The sequence below is a fragment of the Plectropomus leopardus genome, chromosome 19 (assembly GCF_026936395.1).
Source record: "Plectropomus leopardus strain MGB_pleo_1.0 chromosome 19, ASM2693639v1, whole genome shotgun sequence".
In the NCBI taxonomy this organism is placed as follows: Eukaryota; Metazoa; Chordata; class Actinopteri; order Perciformes; family Serranidae; genus Plectropomus; species Plectropomus leopardus.
The window spans coordinates 26,177,582-26,201,409 of record NC_142194.1 but is presented as its reverse complement, the minus strand read 5'-3'; the positions used below and the strand labels follow the sequence as shown (position 1 = coordinate 26,201,409).

Sequence of the window (23,828 nt, the reverse complement as noted above, 5' to 3'; positions counted from 1 at the left end):
ACACTGTCACATTAAATATATAACAGAAAATAAGGAAAAACATAATAGGCTCCCTTAAGATATAAATTAACCGTATCAGAAATTATAGTTATATCTCTTGGTTATGACACACAATTTTAAATGCAGTCCAGAAAAACTGGCACTTTTATTTTAGAAGTGGAAACAATTTTTTTTTTATTTACACACATAAAAATGAGCAGTGGTTTCAAACACTTTGCAGTTTTTATGGACTATTAATAATAGGTGGTAGTGCTATTTTAGAAGGACACAATTTTTTGCCAGGAATTTTACTTTAGAAATGACACTCGTGGCAGGGTAGTTTAATAAAAAATGACCTTCACAATTAATTAAAATTCAAGTTATTATACATCCATAAATCAGATATAAAGGGTTGTAGTGTAATGACAATTTCAGCACCATAAGCAATAGTTTCTTTCTGTTGTAAAGTGTTCTGTGACACCTTTGTGTCGAGGAACAGCATATAAAAGCTTTTACATCCTGGCTGCAGGTTCAATTACTCTTGTTATACAACAGATGGTAACTAAACAGACATATATTTATCTTACAACGCTGTTCATCGAATATATTCAGGAGACAGTCTCAGATTACTTTGACTTCCCCTCTTTTGAATCATCTCTTTTGTGGGATCACTGTTAAGCATCTATATGAAAAAAAAGAGAAAGCCAGTAAAGGAGCATCTCATCCATCTCCATAGCTCGAGCAAATATTGAAACCCATGATGTGAGAGTGTTGGGCCTCCCTCTCCTCCTTCACTTCTGTGACAGATGTAAATGGATGTTTCAGCGGTTGGCTCTAATGCATTTTTAAACAGGCACAGCAGCAGACAGCAAATGAACGTGTTGCGACGGCAACACTCTACGACGGGGTCTCTATCTGTCGCTGCCTCCTCCTCACATACAAACATACAAACCCACTTACACTCACATACACACACAGTCCTACACACTGCTGAGAATGGCTGTCATTCATCAACTTTCTCAGTACAATGGGCTCAGTAAAGGTCCCATCTTTCAACTAAAGCACCTCCACACTGCGGTGCCCAGCCGAGCTCGGCACCACTGCATCACATTTCCTGTCAACCGCAAACACCCCTGCACAGTAGGACGGAATGATGATTGGGAGAAACTGTTGTTTATTCTTTGACTTGGAAATTAAAACGGCAGAAGACTGTTACTGCTGATTAGACCAACTCATGCGCTCAGAGAGCCAGAGAGAAAAAAAAGGCAGTGACCAGACACGGGAGGATGCGTGTGTGTGATGTTTTAAAGAATTTTACAGTAGGGGGCTGCAACTTAAGAGAGCAAATAGAAAACGTCTTTAACTCTTTGGCAACATATTTGTCACAGGAAAATGCTGCATATAAGTGAAACACCAGCACTTTTAGAAACACATTCACCAATCACATTCAAACATATGCAACATCTAAAAAGCCCTGCAAAAAAGGGAAACAATCACATACAAATGTGCGTTTATACATGAACTTAGATTTGGAGTTATATGTCAAACTACAATTTAAAATGTCGTGATCTTTCACATGCATATGCTTATTTTAGTTGAAAAATTCTGATTGCTGTGTGTATAGCATTAGGAAATAACTGGTACTTCATGGTTCTGATAAAAAGTGAATGGTGATAGTAACTACAACCCACTAACCAAGCTTAAAATTTTACTCAGTGCACCGTCAACTGCGGGTGGAAACTAGAGATGACGCTGTGAAGATCGTTAAAAAATATGAATCATACAGTCAGGAACTGACTTTTAGATTCTTGATTATTTTCATGTATTTATTTATTTATTTGCTACCCCTCTAATTCATGCCATTGACTAGCATCTGGTATCTTCTATACAGCAATGGTTGCTGAGGATAATTGGTATTGTAGTATTTAGACCTTTCCACCCAACTAAGAAATACCTTTGTTACATTTGTACATTTTATCTGTAGCAAATATGTTGAAATTTCATGTTTCTTTAGTACATCACCAACATTTTATTCTAGCGTCCTGCTAATGGGAGATTCTGGTGTTCGTGTGAAGCATGATTATATAGTTTATAGAAAACATATTCCCATTGCTCTTTTTTTTTTGATAATTGAAGACGGAGTAGAGGTGGTTTATTTGTGACTGACACAACAAAACATCAGGAAAGAAAAGGGGTGTCAGGAAAGCACATGAGCATTTCAGTTGTTTGTGTGAGTGTGTGCATGAGTCAGGCAACGATGTGTCTGCAAACAAAACAAGCTGGCAAAAAAATACTTTGACTTCCCACTTTGCAATGCGTCTGTGTGCCGCCCATGTGTTGTCATGTTGGTGGATGTCAGTCAGTCTTTGCTTTAAGTTTGATTAATATGAGCCTTTAAAAAAAAAAAAAAAAAGATGTGTGTGTGTGTTTTCAATGTGATTTTAAAGTGTTCTGCTTGTGTTCTGCCTATTTGTGTTTGGTTCCGTTAAAGGACTACTTTACTCACAAAATGACCATTTGGGTATCACTGAGCCTATGTTATGTTAAATTCATAAAGAAACTTGATGAATTGAAGTAAAGTGGGGCTGCGTTTAACAAGAAAACATCGAAACTACATGATAAGACTTCAGCATATCATTTTATATATGAGGCTTTTTGCCAGCATATATTTAGATATAGTGTTGCTGCAAACATGGACCCCAATGACTTTGAATTATGAATTTTCTCAGTTTTTGAAGCCTTTGTTCACTGTGGAGGAGTGCAAGATTTTTTTTTCCCCACAAATTTAATTTTGAGTAACTAATGTACAAAAGATCATTTGGGGGGTAAAGTGTTCCTTTAAGTTGAAGTATGTTGGCTGCTGTGAGGCATTTTTTTTCATGATTAATGCGCACATTAATGAAGTCTCAGTTTCTTTCAACTAACACAATTTCCAAAGAATATGGGAGCCTGTGTGTTGCAGGACAGGATGTAATAAATACTGTATACAGCCTTGTTTTTTGTTTGTTTGTTTTCTTTTCATCCACACAGTTTCGATTGTAGCCTCTGACTTTTTTGATTCTGTTTGATGTAAACAAAAAAATGTTTTGCAGGGTAACACAGAGCGGACTCCGCCCTGTTGCAACCTCACTCATCCCATAATGTCTCTCATCTTTTTTTATGTCCATTAACTTCATTTGAGGAAATTAACGGGATATTTCACCTACTAAATAAGTTTGTCAGCAGTAGAATGGTAATGTGACTTGTGTACACTATAAAAGTCGATTAAAACATACAAATTCTTCTACATAAATGTGTGTTTTGTGAATTGTTAATTTTGTGAATGTGAAATAAGTATATCTCAAAACTGGTGAATTATCTCTTTAATTGTCACCCTCCTAACGGTCTGTACAGTGTGTGAGCTGATACAGAGCACTCCTCATAGACGCTGAACAGATCTTTCATTGCTTTTGTCATTGCAGGTACCCATCAGCACAGCTATAACCATGTGGCTCTAGGTAGCCCTACACGCACACCTAAGAATGGTAAGACAAACTAGGGGGAGAGGGGAATATTCCAGTGAATCCACAGCTCAGTTCAGTGTTTGAGACGAGGCCTGGACCATGGCATTAACTTGAATTTAGTGCTTGACATCGATGTGTGAAAAACCCCTTGACACGGTCCTCTTTTCAATTCGTCACAAGGCGAATCCATTCTGTTATTGAAAATTAGGCCTTTTCGTCGACGATTGAATCATAGAAGTGTCACAGCCCATAGTGATGAACATTTTTCTGAGAGCGGGATCGAGCCATAGCTGCTGTCCGTCTCTCTTTTAAGGGGAATACAATAGGCGGAGTATCAAGTTAATGTTCTGTCAAGGTCGTCCCGTCCTCTGGTTGACAGAGCGTGAAACCCCAAGTACAAAAGTTATCACCGTAACCTCATGCTCCCTGTGAGGAGCATCACCGTGAATCGGTTTTTATTACTGATGTCATGCAGCTGTTTGTTGGAACAGTACTTCTGAGCGAGCCGAGGCTGGCCCCGGGTCGCAGACTGGCAGATGTGAAGAGTAACGGTTGCATAAGGATGCAAGGTGGAGACTGGAGAGAGGAAAGACAGCAGAGATAAAAGAGAAGAAAGGAGGCCATAAGCTGAATATTCACTGCCTTCTGTATTTATTAAATCAGTCTTATCTCGCCACTTTATTTATATTCTGTTTGTTTCAACCACAAATATATAAAAAAAAACTCACTCACTTGCTCTCAGACAGTCAGTGACTATGCTTGAATTCTTCGGCCAGAGTGGCCTCTTCTTTATGGACATAATTGACCATGTGGTCCATTTCACACACACAAACATACGCGCGCAAACACGCACGCACACACACACACACGCACACGGATAAGCAAACCGCGACTATGGAATAATGCCTCGGAGATCTATGGAAAACATGAAAAATCCATTTCAACAACACATCTAACAGAGAGACTTTGATCACAGACTCCCTGAAAGGCTTCCAATTTCAGCACGCAGTGTATTTTCTAGATAAAACCCGCTGACACCACCCCACCCCACCCCCCGCAGGTTGTGACTGAAACAACCAGGGTATACAGCTGCAAATCACCAGCAGAAAATATGCAGTCACACACATAAGTGTGCAGCACATGCCTCAGGACGTTAACGTTGATTTGATTTGAAATATGTTTTGGTTTTGGAGAGGATCTCTGTATAAAGTCATGCTAATTGTGGAGTAGGTCTTTGTAGGCTTTGCTTTTCTCACCACCAACGTGTCTCTGAAATATTTGTTTTTTTACTTGGGTTTGGTAGCTCACCGATCATTGAGACGTGGTAAGTCATACATACATTTAGTTTAAAACTCATTCATTACATCCCAGCACATATTTGTGTACACATACACCACAAATCAACCCTACGTTTGTGTCTTCCTGTCTTCCACTTGAATTGGTGTATGTTCAGACCTGATTTAAGTAGCATTTGCTAATAATTATTGGAAAAAACGTTTAAGTTTGTTATGTGGAAAAAGTTCCAGAATCCTTTTTACCAATGGGAGTACATGAAAGTCCGCTCATGTCAAAGATGCAAAAGAATATAATTTTTGTTACTGTACAGTCTTCTTTTTGTCAACAAATTCCACAAAAAATTGTTGGTCCGACTAGAGGGAGAAATAGTTGACTAGTCAGCTTTGTAGTAAGGAGTAGGAAAGGGGGCATTGTATTCCTACATGGCTAGCTAGTTACCTGGCTAAGTCAAAAGAAAAATTGCAGAAAAAAGTGTACAGAAATAAATGGCAGCAAGCATAGAATAAATCTGTGCAGCTCTACATGTTGTTAGAAGTCAACAGGAAGAATGGAAAGCTTCAAATGAATACATTTCTAGAGTTGTCGTTAAAAATTTTTTTAACTGGTTCTGCAACTGCTGCTTCAGCTTTTATGTTGACTGATAATGGGGTCGGCCCATGATATTTCATTTGCTGATAGTTTGGCACAAAACAACAAAATAAACCCTCTTTCCAACAAGTGTCAGGCAGAATGAATTAAGTAAAGCAAAATTTTGATACAGTCTGATAATCAGATATGTGTATGTGCCTTTTTTTTATTTTAATGTGGGATCATGCCACCCAGTAGGTGCCAAACCATTGCTGTAATGGCCCATTATTCCAAAACCACAATATTCGGAAAAATGTCCCACTGGAACGGAAGCTTATTTATCCAATAGCCCATTATCCCCAGGCGACAACCTGAGGCTAAAAAAATGAAGTCAATGCGAAAGTCCCAAAAACTGCAATTCATTGAATGGCCACTTGAGGCTGGCTCCAAAACAGAGTCAATGCCCAAAGATACCTATATAAATATGCCCAGAAATAAACATGTTTACAGCCTGGTACAAGGTCAGGGTCATGTCTTCGCCAGAGGAAAAAATACAAATTGGCATCAGGAAAGGTTCATTGATGTCATTCAGTAAGCATGTGCTTTTCCAAGTGATGAGCATTTGTTTTCCAGTTAACGGGCTGTTGGTCAAATGGGCAATGGGTCCAATAGGACATTTTTTGGTCTGTTGGAGTTTAACAATAATGGGATGTTTGAACAATGGGCAGTCTCCACCCAGGGCACAGTGCGAGGCAATACGTTTTGCAGGATCAATCAATTGTTGGTTTTGTTCTTTTTTATTGCATTTGTTGGCATTAAGAACATTATCTCTTGACTAATCCTTTAAAATCACATGCTGAAATCTGCAAAGACTACTTGAGTCAGGTCTGTGTGGTTGCACTGTCCATCGTGATGAAGCAGTGAAATGTGTTTGCGATTGAGATAGCTAACAGCATGCCAGTCTGAGTCGATTCTCCTCTTATTGATGCAGTGTGGCAGACAGTCCAGTCACAGATCGTTCACATCCTTCGAACTCCCTCCCTGCAGCTCCCAGGACCCCATGCTGTCGCCCGGCCCTGCTGCCACTCCTCTGTACTAGTATTCCGAGCTGCCCTCCTCGTTTCATCCTGCTATTTTCTTTCCTTCTTTATTTCAGTCTAAATTTTTTTTCCTTTCAGATTCACTTATCTCTATCTCATCTCTCTCCTGTCCTTCTCTCCATCCTGCAGCAGTTACTAAAGCCCTATTTTTATCTGTCCATTGGAGGCTAGTGTTGAGCCGCACCCATGCCCACTGCTCTGCACTGCGTGACAGACTCACAGCCCACTGGGGAAAGCCAGATAGAGCAGGAGTGAGAAAGAAAATGAGAGAGAGGGGAATACTGAACGGACAAGAAAGAATTAAGGAGCGGAGGAAAGTGGGTGGCAGCATGGTAGGACAGATAAGATTGACAGAGCAAGGAAGACGGTGGAGAATGGGACACAGTGCGAATGTTTGTGTGCGTGCATGTGTGAGAAAGGGAGATAAAGCGAAGGCGAAAATAAAAGAGGGCTTTGGTCCAGTCACTCCCCCCTTGCGTCTTTCTGGCATCATATCACGTCACATCAGCGACAGCCAGTCCAGGGATTGCTCCCTGGCCAGCCCCAGATCACATCACAGCACTGTCACGAGCAGGGTCACTCTGCAGCACACATCTGTTGTTCTGTGTGTTGTCTTGTTTTTTTTTTTAAAAAAAAATGTTTTCTTTTTTGGGCCGCTGTTTCCTCCCGTCAAACCACCACGTCACCTGTCAAGTCAGTCCAGCACCAACCGTTCACTGAGTGCCTGATGTGACCGCCTTACTCCCCCACCGCTGCCACCAGCAAGTTGGAGTTTTAGATCTGCAACCATTTCTCAAAGGCTGACACTCTCAACTCACTGGCTGAGTTAAAGCTCAGGCTGTGTTAGTAAAATTAAAAGGCAGGAGGAAAGAGACAGAAAAAGTCCTCATGCTTCATGCACTAGTCTCGGACTGCAAAAAGCTAATAACCAGGGCTGTAGCCAAGCTTTTAAAAACACTGAGGTCATCAGTCCAAAATAACCTCAAAAAATCTTTTTGACCACCAACAAGTCTTTTTCCTTAAAGACTAACTAAATCCTCCACTTTTAGCTTGAGTGCCTTCTCCCTGGAATGGGAAAAAAGTCTCAAAAGTAGTCAGGGCCGGGAGGAAAATTTGGCCTAGATCCCTCAGCAACACTACTAAATACCCATATATATTGCTTTTCAGCCCTAAAAAAAAGTGGCCTTGGAGTTTAGTTATTTTTGTATTTAAAAATACTGTTTCAAAGTCCAGGATGTTATTTTGGTGGGGATGTACCGAGTCCTTTTGACAATTACGTTTAGGCAACAAATTCAGTCAAATCAAAGAATTTAGCCAGTTCCATTTTGGATACAGTTCAAGGTTTACAATGATAAAGACTTTAGTTTTCCTTATTCTGTTAATAAACAAAACAAAGACTACAAAACTCTTCTATTAGCAGGTTTCTGATTTTTACTGACTGTTACAAATTGCCAGTTAAAATAGTAGACATGCACTACAGCAGATAATTATTATTGTTTTATCTCAGGCTGTCAGTATTTTAAAAAAAATCACATTCACATTTATAACAAACAAAACCCAGAGAGCTAACCTTAAAATACACTGTCGGATTAACATTGCTCTGTTTATTTTTTGGTCCCTCTAATGCCTCACTTGTCCGACAAGCTAATGTTTAAGTACGGCAGTTTTGTTTGAAAAATGATCACGTCCTCACAAAACTACCTAAAATGACAGAAACCATCTTTGGGGAAAATTTGCACCTCAAGATTTTAGTTTGACCCATGTCCCATTCACTGAGATGAAGGGGGGCTGAGTCTATAACCTATACCGCAGCCAACCACCTGACAGTGATGTTTGGGTTTTGGCTCCACTTTTTGGGAAGTTGTCCAATCGTTATAGGCAGTATAAGGAGCAAGAAAGTCTGCATTATTAGATGGTCGATGTGGCAAATAGTGAAACAAACACCAGACTTTCACTCATGAGACCACAGTTCATGTCCCATGTAAAACTTAAGTCAATGCTGGCTTCTTTTAACCTACATTTTTACCATTTTTTACTTGTGTACTTACTTGTACTATGTCAATTAACAACTAACTTAAGTCCGTAAACAAGCGTAGTTATTTTAACCGAAAACACCAGCACATGATTTAAAAAAACAATATGAGCCACCACCACATAATGTAGTGTTATGAAGTCAGGGTCATTTCACATATTTCTCTAATATCACATTGTTTTAAAAAAAAAAAAAACAGCCTGACCTTGATCCAAAAATGTTTTCATATACGCTCCAGTGCTACCTCATGTTTCTTCTCACGTAATTACATGTCATGATTATATCATTTGTCTTCTTTGTTAGTTTTCTTTGTTTTGATTTAACAAGTAGAAATAGTAGTTTACTGACAGGGCACCAGGATTATAGTGAGAGTGCATTTAAGTAATGCTCTCCACTGAAGTACAAACTGGACTGTTGTACTCATACAAGAAGAAATTTAAGTTTTTAACAAATGATAATTTTTTTTTTTTTTTAATAAGTAGCGACTGCGCTGAAATCTGCTGTAGCTAATTAACATTAAGCCAAAAAAACAGCATGAAACTTGGCAACAAGATAATGTTTGGATTCCAAAGATCCTTTAGAAAATTTAGCACTACTCTCTAACAGCCCTCTGTGTTTTGGTAGTTCAACAAGACAAAGAAAGTGGTGAGACTGGAGAGATGATACCAAGGACGTGTCCTCGGTGTCTTCGATGGTAGCTACAGCCCTGGCAACAACAATAAATTATTTACACCTGACAAAGGTCTGAAGAAATTCTGGTCTCTATATTTTGTTATATTTGAACCCAAGTACTTGCACTATAAAAAGTGCACTTTTTGTACAGATTCTTTCTTTATTCTATTTTTTAGAACACCTCTGCCTCAGGAAATATTTGTAAAACTAAAGCTCCAGCCTGCCTGCCAGCTCAGCCTTCACTTTTCTACCTCAGCAGGTGGTCTTCCATGAAGGCCTGATCCTGGCTAGCCCTTTTTGGAGGGGGGCTACAGGGGATAGGAGAAGCCAGCCTGCCCATTTTTTCTCTTCCCTCTTCTGTGTCTGTATATGTATGTATGTGTCTCCAGAAAACAATCGGATAAGCGGCATCCTGACCTCGCAGACGGAACCCTACGACCTGTCTTTCTCACGCTCCTTCCAGAGCCTGTCACACCTGCCGCCCTCCTATGAGGCGGCCGTCAAAGCCGACCTCAACCGGTTCTCATCCCTGAAGAAACTCAGTAGGTCCAACAAGTTCACTGCACTAATGCAAGAGTAGGCTCCCTGCCCTTGATGCCCTGCATGACCAAAAAAGAAAAAAATCTGCATTAATTGTGCTTCCCTGACTCCTTACTGAGCTCTGAAGTGTTTCAGCTGTGAAAATGATTTGCTTGCTCTACGAAGGACATCCAAAAAAAAAAAAAAGTCATAACCGACATTTTTCTGGAGAATTTTGCAACTGCCCATTGAGAATCCTAAAATACACATTTTTCAACTCTGATCCTTCATGAAATCAGCCTAGTCATCTCAAGCAAAACTATGAGTCATTGATATTCCATGCTTCCCTTGTCTCCACTTAAAGGCTGCAGCCACTATTTCTCTTGGAGCGTATAAGTACATTAAGCGGCTTCTTGTGCCCGGCCCGGCTCGGTATTGATTTAGTGGTGCTACGCTGGATTTCTGCTGCGTAATGAGGTCTCATCTCATGATATTCTCAGAGTGGAACGCAAATATTCCTTAAGGCTTGTGTAATTTCATCATGACTGCCCCACTTCACTGCTGGCGTGCAGTCAAAGTGAGGGATGACGATCTACAACTCATCCCGTCAGGGCTCACTCCACACTGGCTCCCACTCGTAGCTGCTGGGCACCATTTCAAACTAAATGGCAAAACAGGTTTGCAGGATGCAGTGCTATTTACTGGTCCTCACTTGTATTGGAAGAAACAAAAACATTACCATCCTTTTGCTTGAAGAATTAACGTAATAGTTTAGGCTGTAAAGCAAAACCAAATGAATTCAATTGTCAGAGATAGCCCACAGAGGAGGCAATGTTGAAATGGAAAAATATCCTTAGGCAGTGTCCTTCAGTCTTTCCAACTTTCTTTCTGCTTCCAAAGCAAATTATTTGTTGCAGCAAATAGCCAAAAGGCTCTGCAGTTTCTTTTTGTTGCTCAACTAGTGTGTGCACACTGATAGATCATGTTGGATTGTGCTGGAGGGAAGATAGAGCAGCGTTTTCATTGTCGGGATAATAAAAGAGAAGAATGCTACTGCTTATTAATGCAAATTGGTATCAAACTGAAGAAAAGCATTTAGCCCATTGCAGCGCAGGACAGTATACATCACAAGTTGTTCATTCACTCCGTGGTAATATAGTTGATGAGTTTGCAATGCCCCTGCCCGAATCCTGAAGACTATTATGCTTGAGAAAGGAACATCTTGTTTTTATTATCTCTCATAATGAATCGATTTGCAGCGAGCACCCTAGCTCGCAGCTGAAGGGGATTTTGGCTGAGTGTAATCTTGACAGGTGGTGTGAGCACTGCTGCACCCATTATTGAAAAAGACCGGCTCGGAGTCATCTACGAATTCTCAACGAGGTGAAGAGGTCTGCTCTCTGCGATTTATACCCGCCACACAAATGCCACCTCTGACTGCTTAAACATTCATGCTGGTGTTCAGGAAGAATTTGTATCTTCATAACAATGGACTTATGAATGTTTCCATTTTTTAATTTGTGCCGCATTTTGTCTTTTTGAAGAGTTTTTGTGAATGTGCGTCACTATGTGTGTGGTCCTGTACTCAAAGTCTTTCTGCATGTGTTTGTTTTGTGTGGCATGCGGTTGATGACACATTCACTCCCACACTCTACTGTCTCTGGAAATGTATTCTCGTCTTTGTGATTTGCTTTTATATGCATGTTGTTTGTACACACAAATAAACTGGAGCACATAAAAAACTCCATTCTTAACAGGAAGTGACTGTTCAATAATACAATAAGCTTTGCAGCATGAACATTCGAGGTGCCTGTGTGTTATCTGTATGATATGACCATGTTTGTTTATAGACTTTCACATGACCTTTGCAGAGTTTGCTCCCACAGCCAGAGCTGCCTGTAGCCTCCCAGATGAAGCCTGGATGTGTTGATGTTATGTGCCTAGCATGTAATACAGTCTGACTGCGATTCCTGCGTCTCTCTCTGTTTTCTATTCCCCTCCATAAGCTTGGAAAGGTGAAACACAGATGGGTCCGCCAACACTTTTCTCTGCATTGTGCGCAATGTTCTCCAATCCCACTTTATCCGATTTCTCCCCTTGCATTCTAACACCTACCCGTGTTTTCTCTTGCTTTCCCTCCCTGAACCTCCTCTTCACCTCTTGCTTCTGTTTTTTTTCTTCTCATTCCTGTCTCCTCTGCAGCAGATAAAGAAGTCGAGGACTACTACACTCGTAAGCGCCACCTGCCCGACCTGGCAGCAAGAAGCACGCTTCCCTTGCATGTTCTCAAAATGACTCAAGACCAGGTGGGTACATAAGTGCTCGGTTTAAGAGTGCAGGCGTCTAAACAAGGTCGTGTTCTTTGCTTTTTATGCATCCGTGAGGCAGAGAGAGTGTTATCTCTGAGTCTCCACATTTGAATTTGTTAGAAGCTATGGCTGGTCTTTCTCTGCTTCCTGCAGTAGTGGGTGGCGGAGCCTTTTACCCCTTAGTTTGTGAATAAATTCACCTCATTCATCTTTTGCTCAACAGCACCGGGAACAGCAGCAGCAGCTCCAGAGCCAGCCCCCGCAGTCCTCCATGTCCCAGGCCCCTTCCCAGTCGCAACCCTCACAGCAGCAGTCCCAGCAAAGGCAGAGGCCTCGTCGTGTCCAGAGGGCCATGTCCCAGGACCGAGTCCTGTCCCCGCAGAGAGCCCCGCAGCAGGACTACAGCATGTCCTCGAATGGTATGTCCCCTTACGGAGGCAGGATCCTGTCAGACGAGCAGCTCCTGTCAGCTGAACGTCTCCGATCCCAGGAGCGTCTTCTTCCCCAAGACCGCCACACCTCCCAAGATCGCCTGTACTCCAAGGACCGCATGTACTCCAAGGACCGACTCCTGTCACAGGATCACCTCTACTCAAAAGACCGCCACTACTCTCAAGACCGCCTCTATTCACAAGAGCGCCTGTATTCACAAGACCGCCTCCTCTCCCAGGATCCCCTGCTCTCGCCGGACAAGCTGATGATGTCGCTGAAGCGCGGCATGGTGAGCAGCATCTCTGGCGGGTTTCGCGGCAGCGACAAGTCAATGTCACGTGCCATCTCGCACACAGATGTGTTCATACCGACCACGCCGCTTATGGATCGCTACAAGATGACCAAAATGCACTCCCATCCCAGTGCCTCTAACAATGGTGGCGGTGGCGGTGGCGGCGGCGGCGGTGGCTGTGGCAGCGGTGGCGGTGGCGGCAGCAGCGTGGCAGCAGCAGCGGGAGGCAGTGGGCACTCCAACACTTTAGCCATGAACCAGACAGCAAACAAGAGGCAGGCATTTGCCTCCAGACGGACTCATACTGTGGAACAGCTCCACTATATCCCGCCGCACCACCAGCAGCAGCAGCAACAGCAGCCACAGCACTACCGCACAGGCAGCAAGACTGAGGTGACTGTGTAACCACGACTACCTGAACTGCACTGGAAGGAGCACTGTTGTGCGCCAGGGGGGTGGGATTAAAAGGGGCACGTGGGTACGCTGGCCTTCTTTTAGAGTAGGACGGTGGCGATTTCACTTTCTTTGACTGAGGTTCCTGCAAAGTCAGAGATTCCAGGACCAAGAACATCCACACGCTTACTGAGAGAGACCGGAAAAACGAGCTACACTGTACACTGCAAACACAGGCCCAACTAGATCTGACGCCAGAGAGGGTCGTGGATGGGGGGAGGTGTGGTATTATCCAGCTAACTTGCCTATTATTTCCACTGTCTTGATTACCCTATTCATCCCCAGGCTCCGGCCTCATTCTGTGTATGTTTTAGTGAGAAAACACTGATTGTGTCTGTTTAAGCCTTTATCGCCCCCCCCCCTTTGTCCAACAAATCTATTCTGTGACCTTTTCTGGCAAATCTTAAAGGGCTTTGCATGGTTAAACACATAGACCGATTCCTCCGTGACTTCTGTTGTGCAATACAACACCACCACAGGTGATGAACAAGGTTGAGCCTGTTATAACTTTATAAATATATAAATAAATGAACAAAAAAACAACCATTTGTACGCCCTGTCCAACTCATAGCTCTAGTGAATCTCAATGAGAGAAACTGAAATGGATGTTATCAGCACTTCTGTTTGGTGCCTCTGACAGATGTTCCATTTCTTAAAATGAAGTGGTTTTGTGGGTTACAAAGCACAATCAATAAAAAAATATTCTGTTCTGTTTATGATTTTTGGGTTTGAATAGTGACGGCTAGCTTGTTTTGTTCTTAAAGCAATGGCAGGTTTTTTTGCTTCCAGTAGACGATTGTAAATAAGCTATTCTAGAAGCAGTACTATGGACAAGTCTGTACTGGATGGACTTTGTATTAGACTGTCTGTTTTCAATAGATTCTTAAAAAAAATCAACTATAAATCATCACTGTTTCGTGAGTTCAGAATAGAAACCCACTTAACCAAGTATTTGACAGGATAAATTAATACTCTACTGTGTGTGTCTTTGCAAAACTGTTTGTAGGACGAGAAGTGAATGAATGTGTCGTTGATAACAGATATACCACTGTTTATATTTGGATGTAGACTGTGTTCCATTGACATCAGAGGAGTTGAACATCATGGAAATGGATTATAATGCTTGTTATCGTAGGGTCAAATAAACCATCCATATTTTTCTAAACATTCAATATTGTTTCTTGAGAGAATGTGTTTGTGTGAAGAAATGATATGCCACATGACCACTGTGAATTTAGGTGTTTGACAGTGGAGGGACAAGAGCACTTTGTTAGTAACCTTTGTTTTCTGAGTGAAGAGACTATAGCTGTGTTCGTATTTTGTGAGTGATAATGGAAAGGCACGCCCCTTATACATGGGAGCGGCAACGTGTGAGGGATTTCTGGGAGGTGATAGTCCACGATTTCTCAGAGGTATTGTGGATTCAAAACTTCCAGATGATCCGCTCAACTTTTGAAGAGTTATGTGATGCAGTAACAGCTCTTGTAGCTCCTGCTGCATCATGCCCGAGGGAACCAGTCTCCACAGACAAGCACATAACCATAGAATCATGTGACCTAGAAAAGCCATAGTGTTTCTATAGCAGTTTGTTCGAATCACTTGAAATACCACCTCATGCGATCGTAACACTTTTTGCCATAAATTCTTTTTAAATTGACCTGCCTAATGTGAGGGTTAATGGAACCCGTCCATATGATATGTGATATATGATAGTTAGATCAAAACCTGGCTCTGAAAGCTGGAGTGATAGTCTCTTCATTCAGATAACCAAGGTTACAATGTAACCAAGTGTGGGCTATTGTATTGTGACTATCTCTGCAGCTTTTAGGCCGCTTGGAGAGGGGTTTTGATCTCACTGTCAGTGATTACAGGCCAACACAGAAGCACCTCAGGGTGAGGCCGGGAATTCGAGCCAGGTGGCACGAAGAACGCAAAAAGACCATTTTGCCACTTGGCACAAGTTAAAATTTTTTAACTTGAGTAAAAAAAATTTGCGTGGGGCTGGGTTGCGATAGTCACTTGATATTCTCCCGACCTTACTGAGACACGGAGCTTCACTCAGCATCAGGACTGTACAGGGACAGAGCAAATAAGGACCTGAATGGCTCGGAGACCAATGAGCAACGCTAGAACATGGTAAGCTATTAAACACGTGTTTTGTGTGAGTTCATTTTGTTGAGTTTCTTCTTAGCAAAACGCTCTGAGTAATTTAAGTTGGTCTTGTACTGTGGAAAGTAAATAACAGAGGTCGTGTATTGTGCTGTGAAGAGTGTGTGTGTCTTTGTTTACTCTGCTTCAGAGATCGGAGCTTGACTTTTTACAGGCAGCTTTCTGTTGTATTTCACTGCAAACCCTGTTAGCTGTTAGCCGCCTCTCATAGCTAACCTAAGCACAACCGCAGCCTCCGAGGACGAATTTTCATGAGTTTCTAAATGTTCCAAAAAATAAACAAGAAACCAAATATGAGCGAGTAACGCCATGCGAATATTTTTTTTTTTCGCGTTTGGTGTGAATGTACAGTAAGTTGAGTGTATGGACGCAGCATAGAGCCTCTCATCTCACGCCCTCTTCTCTGGTGTCCTGAACTTTCAGAATAAAGCTCACCTCTAGTCCGCTATGAATTGTTCTTACTTAAGTGTTTTTGAACTAAGCGCTAACGGCAATCATGCTGATGAATAAATTACTTAAAAAACATGTCTGTCCACAAGATTATTACAGACTATAGATATACGTTTTTGGCTTGGGACCTCTATCAGGAGAAGAGAAGGGAGGAAATGTAAGGTATTTATGTATGTATGTATGTATTATATAGGGTTTTATTGTACTATTTATATATTTGATCTCTTCTCTTATCATTGTAATTACATTATTACTTTAAGTACTGTTACCATCCTAATCAGTGTTGTTATTAGTGTTATTAATTCCATCACCAACATAAATTGTATTGTAATTATAATTATTATTATTAATATTACAATTTTTGGTGTCCTTATTACTATAAGGTATTAATAGCACTTCAATCTACTATTATCAATACTTCTTCTCAATCATTTCACATGTTATTTGAGTAACGTTAGGGCCTATAGTTTGTTAGTATTATTGTAAATAGTCATTTTTATTATTTTCTGACCAATTGTTTTTCTTTATTTTGGACACAGTTTACATGTGTACGTCAATAACTGCTGTCAGTATGGCAAGACATAAATGCCAGGGCAATGAAAGACAGATTACATTTTTAAAAAAAACACAACAACACTGAACATAATAACAAATGAAATACCTATTCTCCCCCATCACAATCTTTGTTTTTCTTTTTTTTATTACTGTGCTTATTCATTTACTTATTTTATGTTTCATTTTACTTGATTTAAAATTTTCCGTCTTTGTCTAACAGACCCCCTCCATGGTCTGTTCATGAAAATTCTAATTTTTTTTGCTATTGTACCTGCCTGGGCATGAGATGAGAGCTCCAAGCTGCAGCCTAACCCATCTCCTGTATGTTTTTTTTCTTTTTTCAGCCCTTTAAAACCAGGGGAAATTGGTTTGATTTTTTTTCTCATTGGGAAAATGCTATGAGCAGCTTAACAAGAAATTACTCAAAATTAGCAAGAAATTTGCATTTCAAAAAAGAAAAGAAAATGGCCTAAAAATTAGCAAAAAATAAGAAAGAAAGTTAAAAAAAAAACATGCTATGCTATGCTTTTTATGCTATACTACAGTATATATTTTTATGCTATTTTAGATGACGTTCTATAGTATGACTTTTTTATGCAGTTTCAGACAACATGCTATAGTATGACATTTTTATGGTATTTTGGACGACATGCTATAGTATGATTTTTTTTATTATATTTTAGATGACATAATATAGTATGTCATCCAAAATATCAGAAAAATACTACACTATAGTATGACATTTTTATTCTATTTTGGACAACATGCTATAGTATGTGTAATGCTCAGCTCGTTCAAGAGCATAAGTAAGAAAGGAAAACCACACAGTATACATTTAAATTAACAATGAATTTATTAAAGTTAACACAACAAAATGCAAAGTAAGATGTAAGTCAGTCATCAGTGGTGAGATGTGGATGGTGAGTGCATGAAGTGTGTGGGTGCCAACTTAAACCATAATAAAACAAAGGGCTAAACAAATAAACAAACAAAACCATGTTGGGTGCCTGAGAGGCACCACCCTTCCAGGAGTCAAAATATGACATGTCCAAAAAACAGCTGAAAGTTACATAAAATAGCATGTCGAGAAATATCATAGTATGGAATGTCAAAAAAACATCCAAAAACATTACAATATAGCATGTCAAAAAAAATGACCGAAAATGCCATACTATAGTATGGCAAAAAATGTCAAAGAATGACCCAAATACAGTCCAAAATACAGCTAAAAACCGCTAAGTATAGCATTTCAAGACATGTCATAGTATAGAATGTCAAAGAAACAGCCAAAAACATCACAGTATAACATATATAATGCCATACTATAGTATGTCAAAAATGATAAAATATGACGTGCAAAAAACAGGTGAAAACCACATTAAAATAGCATGTCAAGACATGTCATAGTATAGAATATTGGAACAATGTCCAAAAACATCATGATATAGCATGTCGAAAAAAACATCGAAAATATCATAGTATAGTATGTCAAAAAATGTCAAAATATGACATGCTCAAAAAACAGCTGAAAACCACATAGTATGCATGTCTAGACACGTCATAGTATAAAATGTTGAAAAAACAACCAAAAACATTATAATATAGTATGTCAAAAATGTCAAAATATGACGTGCAATAGCCCAACAATACAGTTTAAAATTCGGTAAGGTAAAACCACCAGCCCCCTTCGACTTGGATAAGTGTTTTTTAGATATTCTGACTGCCTTATAGCTCCAAATGAAGGGTATTTCTATTGAGTCTAGCTGTTTGAAGTATGTCTTAGCGATGTAATGTGGAATTGACTGAAAAAGGTGAAGAAAGCGTGGCAAAACTATCATTTTTGTTGCATTAATCTTCCCAGCTTAAGACATTGGAAGTGTTTTCCAGAAGTCAATATCACGTTTAACTTACTGAATTTTGTTTTGCCAATTTAAACTTAGAAGATCCCTTGGATTTTTCATTACAGTCACCCCAAGATATGAAAAATTATCAAAGGATTTTTTTGAAGGGGACAGATTGTAAAGAAGTTGCATCATCTGCTATTGAAATTCACATTAACTCACTCTTCTCTATAGAAAACCCTGAGAAACTACCAAAAGTTTTGATTAAGGAGGTATGGATTCTCTTGGTTTTGAGACATATAATAAAATGCCGTCAGCATATAAGGAAAGTTTGTTTTTGGATCCATTCAAGTCCAAAGGGTAAATCTGAGGGCTCTGTCTGATGCTAACTGCCAATAGTTCTATGATCACTGAAAACAGAAACGGTGAGAGGGGGCAGCCTTGCTGGGTTCCTCAACGAACTGGAAAAGGGGGAGAAATATTTTGATTTGTGATAATCGAGGCAGCGGGGTGAGTATAAATTATTTCCATCCATTTTATGAAAGAACATCTGAACCCAAACTTTTTAAGTGTAAACAGCATATAAGGCCACTCTACTTGATCAAATGCACGCTGTGCGTCCAAAGAGATAACGGCTGCCTCTTCTGAATGTTTGGCAGACAAGATGTTGAAAGCACGACGCAGATTGAAGTAAAAATGTCTACCAGGCATGAAGCCGGTTTGGTCAGGTTGTACAATGGAGCAAATACAACCCTTTAGTCTATTGGCTAACACTTTACCAAGAATTTTTGTTTCCATAGGCAGCAAAGAAATGGGGCGATATGACGAAACCACCTCTGGGTCGCGACTAGGTTTCAGAATCAGCGATACATTTGTTTTGTACAAAGTAGATGGCAGCAGTGAGGTCAATTTAGAGTGATTTAACATACGTAAGAGCAAAGAAACTATTGTAGGGCTGAAAGTTTGAAAGAACTCTATGCTAAAGCCATCCGGCCCTTGAGCCTTGTTTGGAAAGGAGGGAATAACGTTTTTTAACTCTTCTACACTGAGTTCAGCATCTAGTGCCTTTATTTAGTCTTCAGACAACTGAGGTAGAGCTAATTCTTCAAAGAAACCTTCCATAGCATCATAATCAGGTCCATCCTGTGATTGATGAACACTTGCATACAAGTCTATAAAACATTTACAAATTTTTTCAGGGTCTGTCAGCAGGGTACCATCTCTGGACTTGATATGATGTATAGCTCTCGAAGCCTGCTTATGTCTAAGCTGATGAGTAAGTAACCTGCTTATGAACTGCAGAAAAATATGAATAATCTTTATTATTGGAATGAAGGAGCCTCCATATATCTACAAAATTGTATGATTGCACTATATTATTAGTTTATTAAGAGTTTCACTGCTTTTAAATGAGCTTGTCTGGGGGTGTTGCCTTTGTTGTGTGTGTGTGAATGAAAGGCATATTCTTCTTTATCAAGATAGCAACACCTCTGGATCTGGTGCTGAAATTGGACTGATGGACCTGTGATGCCCAAGAGGGACAAAGTACCTTAGCAGCAGTTTTTTTTTATGCGTCTCCTGAAGAAAAACAGATATCAGCCTTAAGAGCACGTAAATGTGCATATACTACTGTATGACATTTTTATGGTATTTTGGACAGCATAATATACTATGACATTTTTATTCTATTTTGAACAAAATACTATACTATGATTTTTTTTATATTTTGGAAGACATGCTGTAGGATGACATTTTATGCTGTTTTGGACAACATGCTAGTATGACTTTGTGATGCTATTTTGATTAGCATGCTATACTATGGGTTTTTTTTGGGTTTTTTTTGCTTTTTTGAATGACATGACATTTTTATGCCGTTTTATACGACATGCTATTTATGGTATTTGGACAACAAACTTTAGTATGATATTTTTATGCTCTTTTGGACCACATGCTATACTATGACATTTTTAGACTATTATTACTATTATTAGTTAGTACTATTTTGGACAAAATACTATTGTATGGCATTTTTATGTTATTTTGGATGACATTCTATAGTATGACATTTTTGTGGTATTTTGGACATCAAACTTTAGTATGATATTTTTATGCTGTTTTGAACGAAATAACATTCGTATAACTTTTTTTATGATACTTTGGACAAAATACTATTGTGTGAAGTTTTTTGGTATTTTGGGCAACATGCTATAGTATTGAATTTTTATGGTATTTTGGACAACAAACTTTAGTATAATATTTTTATGCTGTTTTGGACAACATGCTGTACTATGACATTTTTATACTATTTTGAACGAAAAACTATTGTATGACTTTTCCATGACATTTTGGACGACATGCTATAGTGTGATATTTTTATGCTATTTTGGACAACATACTTTAGTATGACATTTTTTTTTTGCTATTTTGGACGACATACCATAAACACATCTGTATTTTCCCAAAGAGGAAGCGATGGATGACAAATGAGGTCCAGCTTCTCCTGAGACAGTGCGATGCAGTCTTCAGATCTGTGATCAGAGAGCAGTGTGGTCAGACATAACCCTAAAAGAGGCATAAAAACAGCAAAGATGGCATGCAAGGACAGGATTTAGGGCCACTTCACTTCAAGATACCTGACACATGATGGCAGGGCATTCAGCAGATAACCAAATTCAGGAGCAGCAGAGAGCCTCTGTCAGGAAACAGTGCAATACTGGCCTGAGGGACTGAACCACTTCTTTGCCCAATTTAAGAAAGGACCAGACAACATTGATTCACCCCAGCTAGACACTGCTGACCACTCGTTTACCTTGCAGACACAAGAGGTTAAACCAGTCATGAAGGCTGTTAATGTCAAGAAGACGGCAGGTTCAGATGGGATCCGAGGCAGGGTTCTCAAGGATTGTGCCCATCAGCCTGCAGAGGTTTTTATTGACATCTTCAATCTCTTCCTGGTGCAGGCTACTGGTGCAGGCAACTGCCCACAGACAGTGATACTCGGCCCTTACATCTCCCAGAGCTTGACCCTCAGCACAGGAGCACCGCAAAGTTGTGTGCTTAGCCCCGGCCTCTACATCCTCTGTACATGCGACTGCACACCTACACACCCCACAAATACAATCATAACATTTGCAGACGATACAACAGTGGCGATGAGACAGCCTACAGAGACCAGGTCTGCAAATTAACCTGTCACTAAACATCAAAAAGACTACGGAGCTCCTTATTGACTTCAGACAGCAACAGGAGGAGCAACTGCCACCCAAGATAGGAGAGAAAAAACGGAGAGGGTACCCAGTTTCAAAACTCTGGAAACCCACATTCACAAGGACCTCTGGTGGACCATAAACTCCACTGCTCTAGTGAAAAAGGCCCAGCAGAGACTATACTTCCTCAGGACGCTGAGGAGGATAAACCTCTCTGCAAAATTGCTTAAGTCTTTCTACCACTCGTCTGTTGAAAGCATCCTTACATATTGCATCACAGCCGGGTACGGGAACTGTTCAGCGGCAGACAGGGTGGCTCTTGAGAGGGTGGTCAGTGTGGCTCAAAAAATCATTGGTAGATATTTACAGGTCTCGCTGCCACAGCAGAGCCTGCAGGATTGTGAAAGACAGTTCTCACCCCTTCCACCATCAGTTTACGCTGCTGCCCTCTGGAAGGCGCTACAGGGCCCTGAAATGCCACACCTCCAGACTGAGGAACAGTTTTTGCCCCACAGCCATACACGAACTCAACTCTCATCCCCCAACCCCCAACCCTACCCTACCACCACTGCAACAATTTTAAGATACTGCATATGCACTTAATATCATTTTATCATGTTTATAGCATCTCATTTATATTTATCTTATTTAACAGTTATTTATTTTAATGTGTGTGTATGTGAGTGTGTCTCAACTAAGTGAATGGAAACAGTTTTGTTTTTTATATAAGAGACAGGAAATCTCATTCAATTCAATAGTATGACTTTTTTATGCTTTTGATGCTATTTTGGACAACATACTATTGTAGGACATTTTTATGGTACTTTGGACACATTTTTCTGCTGTTTTGAACTACATGTCAAATCATGTATGACTTTTTTATGATATTTTTGACGACATGCTATAGTATGTAATTTTTATGCTATTTTGGACGACATACTATGGTATAACATTTTTATGACATTTTTGACGACATACTATATATGACTTTTTTATGCTATTTTGGAAGACATACTATACTAAAACGTTTTTATGCCACTTTGGACAACATACTGTACTATGACATTTTTAAGTCATTTCAGACATTATTTTAAGCAACTATGGACAACTTTATAGTATAATATTTTGTCTAAAATGGCATGAAAAACTTCTACTACTTCTACTACTGTAGTATGGTGTCGGAAATTGCATAAAAACATCATATAATAGTATCTTGTCTGAAACGGCATGAAAATGACATAGTATAGCATGTTGTCCTGATTAAATTAATCTATTGTGAAGGCCATGTTGGAGGCATCCTGGCAGTTGAGCAGGGAGAAGGGAGACGCCCGGGAAGTGAGCCTACTTATAATCTGTCTTTAGGCCCGCCCCCTCTAGGTGTTGCTATCCAAACCTGACAGCCTCTTGGAAGTCGTGGAAGAGAGCAACTCAAGAGACAGAGTAAGACAGAGGCCGTCACAATAGATTATGACTTGTTTTTATTATGTACTATATTATAACTTTTTTCCAATTTTAAGACATACTATAGTATGACCTTTTTTTGGCATTTTTATGACACATTTTTACCAAATACAATACAATGATTTATTTTTTTCTGATTTTTATGTTATACTGTAGCTTTTTTTGGCATTTTTATCACATGTAATATTATCACTTTTTTAATTTTTAAGACATATTATGCTATGACATTTTTTTAATTGTATGACATGCTACACCATGATTTTTGTTTGCAATTTTACAACATACTGCTTTTTTAATATATACTATACTCTGTTTTTTGTTTTGTTTTATTTACATACTATAATATTTTTAGGTTATTTTAAACACTATGCTATGATGGCCTTTTCTTGCATCCTTAAGACATAGTATTTTACAAACTTGGTGGCAAAAAAGTGTCTTAACACGCTATTCTATGACTTTTTTGCATGTTAATGTTAATTTTACACTATACTATTACTTTAAAATTCTATGACATATTTTACTTTCGTTTAAAACATTCTATGGTATGTATGTATGGTATATATTTTTTTATTCAATGACATACTACACTATACTACATAATTTTTCTTTGCAATTTTATGGTATACTATGCTTTGACTTTGTTTTTTTAATGACATACTATACAATAACATTTCTTTGACATAATATAACGTAACTCTCAAATATACTATGCATTTTATGACATATTACACTGTGGCTTTTTTGCATTTTGATGAAATACTATACCACTTTTTTGGCATTTTTATCACATATTTTATTAAGATTTTGTTTGCAATTTTAAGACATATTACACTATGACGTTTTGCTTTGCATTTTTAAGACAAACTACGCCATGACTTTTTCTTTTTGTTTTGTTTGTTTGTTTCCAGATTTTTATGAAATAATATCATGACATCAATCATGACCTTTTCTGCATTTTAAGTCATACTCTACTATAACTTTTTTGTCTTTTT

At 39.4% G+C, this 23,828-nt stretch overlaps 1 protein-coding gene across 15 annotated transcripts in view; it reads left to right on the top strand.

Annotated features, from left to right (window-relative positions):
- The window catches only part of shisa6b (shisa family member 6b), a 175,904-nt gene extending 161,044 nt beyond the window's left edge, over positions 1-14,860 (top strand). For 3 of the 15 annotated variants that reach the window (XM_088070037.1, XM_088070039.1, XM_088070036.1), the window contains 5 exons: positions 3,441-3,503; positions 4,786-4,806; positions 9,539-9,691; positions 11,871-11,974; positions 12,201-14,860. In XM_088070037.1, coding sequence (XP_087926163.1) covers positions 3,441-3,503; positions 4,786-4,806; positions 9,539-9,691; positions 11,871-11,974; positions 12,201-13,106 — 1,247 coding nt within the window. In that variant the 3' untranslated portion in view covers positions 13,107-14,860. The remainder of the gene's footprint in view (positions 1-3,440; positions 3,504-4,785; positions 4,807-9,538; positions 9,692-11,870; positions 11,975-12,200) is intronic. The other 12 variants (XM_088070046.1, XM_088070042.1, XM_088070045.1 and 9 more) reach the window with 8 other exon arrangements.
- The last annotated feature ends 8,968 nt before the right edge of the window (positions 14,861-23,828 follow it).